We start from the raw sequence: 6,000 nt of genomic DNA, 5'->3' as shown, positions 1-6,000 counted from the left end.
TCCACGGTATATAACAACAAACAACCACAAGGAAAGACAACTTATACTATAACAAGTGGCACAAGAATGGCCTGCTTGGTAAACTCATCATCAATAATGCTGAGTGACTCCTGTTATGGGGCTGTAGGATAAGCACTGAACTACAAACCACAAGCTCAGAAGTTCAAAACCATCAGCTACTCCTTGGAAACCCTGTTATTCCAGATGCTATGAGTCAGATTCAACTCAAGAACACTTACCAACAACAACGTAATCATAAAAAGTTAACCTACGCATCTGATTTATTATGAAAGGCCATTTTCACTGCCAGTGTCCTTCAGAAACATTGTTGAGGCATTAGTTTTGAATCTATAAACTTAGATTTATGGTACTTAAAATTCACTCTGTTTTATCCCAGGTTATGTTGTTAGTGTGAGTGTGTACATGTGAGATTGAGAGAGATTCTTCCACATACCAATGTGCACATAAGTGTTACCTGGAGATCTAGTTAAACTATAGATTCTGATTCAATATGTCTGGGGTAAAAATCATAAATTCTCAGCAGGGGACTGAACCGGGATAGACTAACTTAAAGGCATGGTGTGTGTAAGTAAGCGTATGTGTGTGTACATGTGTACATATTTATTTGTACAAACCTCCAAGTTGTAATGCATTGTTGGCACAAAAAATTGACTATTCGACTGTTTGTTTGTTTTTTAATTTAATTTTCCAAGCCCTATGTTGACTCAGTAATGTACTTTTGTAAGTCTTTGACTTTGGCTGAGTTTGGAGGCATTTATGACCCTATCACATGTAACATAAACATCAATCTGCTTTCTTATTTCTTTGCAAATCCAATTATTTCTAATTAGATAAAGGCATCATTGATCAAGTAAGCATAAAAACCAATACAGAAGAGTCTAATCTCTTAAATAAGCTTGTGGGCTTCAAGAAATAATGGAATGTTATAGTATTTAATACAAGGAGACATCTGTGGATAACTGGCCAACATTAAAGGACAGTATCTAAACCCCATCAGGTTGTATATTGATTTGGTTAAAATTGAAAGTATTTGGATTCCATTTTCATTTCCTTTTCCTCCCCCTCTGCTGATCTCCACAGACTTGGAAATGGGTTTTAGGCCCTGTGGTCTTGTATGCATGTGAGAGAATAATTAGGATCTGGAGATTTCAAGAAGAAGTTGTCATTACCAAGGTATGCATGAAGTTTTATGTGTGAATAAAAACCTGCATGTAGATGAAAATTTTTTATTAGCCCAAGTTTTTAATTTGCCATTTTTATTACAGAACTGTGTATAATTTAGAGGCTCATCCTCTATTCTAATAATTGCTTGTATCCTGGGCATCTTTTTAGTGTGACTGATTTTCCTGGAATGGCACTGTAGTACAAGCAATGAACCACATGGTAGGTTTGAACTGCAAGGTCAGCAGTTCAAATTCACCAGCTGCTCCTCAGAAACCCTACACAGGGTTGGTATGAGTTGGAACCAACTTGACGGCACTTAATGGCAACAGTAAATTTTCCTTCAGACTGTCTGATATAGGCTTGTGAAATAAGATTATCTGGACTTCTCTTTACCTCAGCTTCCCTCTATGGGAAAAGGGGGTTGGGGAAAAGTGGTTTGGCACTGTAGGATCAGCCTAGACTTCAGACCACCAACTGCTCCTGGGAAACCCAATAGATGGCCACTACGAGTTAGAACTGACTCAATGGCACTTAACACCATGCCTTATCTAAGTCATAGTAACTAGAGGTATAATTGCTTTCCTCAACACATAAAGATATGGATATTGCAAATATACAAATTATATACATACATTATCAAACACAGATATTCACAGAAAGACTACTGAGCCAAGAATAATAATACCTCCCTCAGGAACAGAGGGAGTGAGGGTCCCTGCGAGCTTCAAAATGGAGAAGTTAGGCAAAGATGCTGCTAGGCACTAGTGAGTGGAATAGTCCTTGGTAGCATTTTCCAGTCTTGCTATCTATTCACTCAGCCCTCCAATCCTTACCTCCTATTGGAGGAAGATATGAAAGGATGCTGTTGTTGCTAGGCGCCATCCAGTTGGTTCCAATTCATAGTGACACTACATACAACAGAACTAAACTCAAAACTGTCCTGGTCATCCTCACAATCATAATCTTTGAGCCCATTGCTGCTTCCCTTGTGTCAGTCAACCTCATTGAGGGTCTTCCTCTTAGTCACTGACCCTCTACTTTACCAAGCACGATGTTCTTATCCAGGGACTGGTCCTCCTGACAATATGTCCAAAGTATGAATGACAAAGTCTAGCCATTTTGGTTTCTAAGGAGCATTCTGGCTATACTTCTTCCAACACATATTTGTTTGGTTTCCTGACAGTGCAAGGTACTTTTAATATTTTCCTTCAGCACCATAACTCAAATGCATCAATTTTTCTATGGTCTTCCCTATTCATTGTCTAACTTTTACATGCATATGAGGCTACTGAAAATACCATGGATTGAATCAGGTGCACCATAGTCCTCAAACTGATATCTCTGGACTCAAACTCTTTGTAAGGTCTTGTAGATTTGCCTAATACAATACTACGAAAGGATAGACCCAGAGTATCTGTCTAGAAGACTGAACAAGTAACAAATACACTGCATTCAATTTTTTTTAAAGTGTTTATGAAGACATTTTCTGCTAACAAAACCAATGCCACTTTGTTAATGTAATTTTACCAGAATATTCTATCTCCTTAACTGTTTTCATGAAAGCAAGTGTAAAGAAATTGCCTCATATTTCTGTTGTAAGCCAGTTTCGTGTTGCTGTTTTTAAGTTAAGCACCAAAGAGTGTCAGGCTATACCAAAAGCCAGGCTGTAAAACTTCTAGAAACCTCCTAGAGCCGTTACTAAGGAGATAATTTAATAGCGGAATCGAAACAAATATCAGTAGGGAGATGGAAGGCTTAGAATAAATGACTCAAAGGCTGTGAAATTCTCCTCTGGATGGAGAAATACCTCCACAGCATCTAGATATAACTAGATTTTGTTCCCTTAGACCCCTGCCACAAAAGCAGCCTGAAGAAATTTTCTAGAAAATAAGATGAGGTCTATGAAGGGAAATGTATTCTTTCCCTCTAAAAAGCAGCACATTATAAAGCTCCTATAAAAATCTGCAAGAGCTTTTGTGTGATGTTAGATGGAAAATTCAAACTCGTCAGGGGACTGGACTCCCCGTAATGAGCTCAGTCTTGACTGAAGCAAAACAAGACAAATATTTCAGAGTTTGAAGATTGTTTTCCACTGAGTAGGAATAAAAATAAGGCATGTCAACAGGGCTGTTGGATAAGCACTGGACTGCTAACCAGAAGTTTGGTGGTTCAAATCCATCAGCCACTCCTTGGAAACCCCATGTTGTTAAGTACCATTGAGTCGGTTCCAACCCACAGTGACCCTGCATAGGGTTTCTGAGGAGCGACTGGTGAGCTTCAACCACCGATCTTGCGGTCCAGTGCACTAACCCACAGCGCCACCCCAGGACTCCCTACACAGGGACGCTATGAGTCAGAATCAACTGGCGGCACTTAGCAACAACAACAACAACAACAGCATAACAACTAGGGATTAGAAATAGAACTGGCAATATTGAAAACAGTACCAAGCTGTACCTAGATTTTAAGAGCCTGCAGATAACACAGTGACTATTTTAATAACCTGAAGTCTAATTGAGTGGCTCTTTGTGCAAGTTCAGGCTCTCTTGGTTCACAGGACTATAAAAAGTCTGGGCACCACATTGCCGCTGGATACTGCTACCCACATTCCAGCCTTAGCAGCTGGCAGGAGAACTTCATCCTTACTAGACCTGAAAACCCAGACCTGACCGTGAGGGTAAAGTGATGTTATTAGAAGCTAATAACAAATATGCCCATAATTGTTGTTGTTAGGTGTTGTTGAGCCAGTTCCGACTCCTAGATTTTGTATGTGCAAACACTGCCCAGCCCTGAACTGTATTCACAGTTATGTTTCACTTCATTGTCTGTAAATTAGATCTTAAAATCAAAACAAAACAAAAACTGATTTAACCCATATGCTTCTCCCAGTGTCTTCCTTTGGCTTGCTCTCTCAGTGTCAACCTCCCCTTATTGTATATTGCTTTTCCCTTCATGCAAGTTAGTATAAGCCTACCCTCTGATCCTGGTGTGGTGCTGTAGGATAAGCACTGAACTGATAACTAACAGGTTATAGATTCAAATCAACCAGGTGTTCCAGGGAAACCCTATACAGGATCACGATGAGTCAAAACCAACTCTGCTCTTAACAACAAAAGCCTTCCCTTGCCCTCCCCGCTGGTAACTTTCAAAGCATGATTCTTTCTCTAAACCTTTTCTTGACTTTTTACAGTAGTGTTCTCAGACAATATCTGTGCATTCGTGATTGACTGACTTCACAAATGTCAAAAAAAAAATCTGGTTTTAAATTTTAAAACCCTTTGACAAAATGAAGACTATTTTTGGCATTATTGAACATGAGGAAGAGCGCCCTTCAATTCTCTTGTTCTAATCTAGGTGGTAAGTCATCCCTCTCAAGTCCTGGAGATTCACATGAAAAAGCAGCGCTTCAAAATGGCCCCGGGGCAGTACATCTTCTTACAGTGCCCGTCATTATCTGCATTAGAGTGGCATCCCTTTACCCTCACCTCAGCTCCCGAGGAGGACTTCTTCAGTGTGCACATCCGGGCAGCAGGAGACTGGACCAGAGCTTTATTTGAGGCCTACGGAGCAGAGGAGAAAGTCCGAAAAGAGCTCTGGCACTTACCAAGGTTGGAATACATTGCCATATAATGTAGAGTCTATTGTTAGCTGCCATCCAAGGACCCTGACTCATGCCTACTCCATTCCCTGGTCCTGCGCCATTCTCCAGCATCAATTGTAAATGGAGCCATTGTGATCCTTGGCTGATTTTTTTGGAAGTAGATTGCCAGACTTTTCTTCCTAGACCCTCTGAGTCTGGAAGCTCCACCAAAACCTACATAGTGCCATGTAGGCCTCCAGTCACAGATGAAAGTGTGTGTTGGCCAGGATTCAAAGCTGGGTCCACCATAAAAAATGTTGTCGTTGGTAAGTGCCATCAAGTCGACTCTGACCCATAGAGACCCTGCATAGGGTTTCCGAGGAGCAGCTGGTGAGCTTGAACCACTGACCTTGCAGTTCAAACGGCTTTGTAGTCTGGCGCATTAACCCACAGCGCCACACCAGGACTCCACCACAAAAAATTGCACTGCATGAAAAGGACAAATCCACTGCCACTGAGTGGATTCCAACTCATCACGATTTTGTATAGGGTCCCCGAGGCTGTAATGGGCAGCGAGAATTCTACCACTGCTGAAATATTTTTAAAGTGAGATATTTTAGCACCTCGGGCATTACTGTATGAGCAGGGAGGTTGGTCTAAATATATTTTCTACTGTCACTTCCAACTTTCATTCTCAATTCTAAGTACAGACCAACTCATGTATTATGTATTTCTGTGGATTATAGAACACAATTCTTTCATTTTAATTGATATCACTTGTGCTAAGTAAATCCCAAATACCACTCATTATAAAAAACCATTAACGATGAGACATTTTAATCCATGGACAATTTCATTTTTTCTCTCAATTCTCTTTATCTAATTATTTATAAAATAATCTACAGTGAGCTGAGGTACTAACCAGCTCTAGGTAATGACCTTTTATTTTAATTCTTCCATTTCCATATATCAATATGTAATACAGCCTTATTAATGAAGATTAACTTGAGGAGAGTTCATTTGAATTATTAGGGTGTCTGGAATACAGAATATTTTTAAATAAACCCAATTGAACTTTCATGAACACATAGTAAGCCCAACTGGGCCAACCTCATATGCCTTCAACAGCACCCCTTAGGGAATGGTTGTGAATAACTTAAAAACCTTTTAATTAGCATATCTTTGTTCCTATGTAAATGTGTGCTTTTGGAATAGCTGAGGTTATTTAATACATT

The 6,000-nt window shown here is 39.9% G+C and overlaps 1 protein-coding gene across 1 annotated transcript in view; it reads left to right on the top strand.

Moving 5' to 3' along the window:
• NOX3 (NADPH oxidase 3) overlaps nucleotides 1–6,000 on the top strand; it is an 82,385-nt gene that overhangs the window by 31,693 nt on the left and 44,692 nt on the right. The window contains exons 8-9 of the mRNA XM_006868449.1: nucleotides 1,102–1,194; nucleotides 4,540–4,793. Of these exons, the coding sequence (XP_006868511.1) occupies nucleotides 1,102–1,194; nucleotides 4,540–4,793 (347 nt within the window). The remainder of the gene's footprint in view (nucleotides 1–1,101; nucleotides 1,195–4,539; nucleotides 4,794–6,000) is intronic.

This window comes from Chrysochloris asiatica, unplaced genomic scaffold (assembly GCF_000296735.1).
Source record: "Chrysochloris asiatica unplaced genomic scaffold, ChrAsi1.0 scaffold00117, whole genome shotgun sequence".
In the NCBI taxonomy this organism is placed as follows: domain Eukaryota; kingdom Metazoa; phylum Chordata; class Mammalia; order Afrosoricida; family Chrysochloridae; genus Chrysochloris; species Chrysochloris asiatica.
Note: the sequence above shows the minus strand (reverse complement) of the source record. Positions and strands in the feature narration are given on the sequence as shown.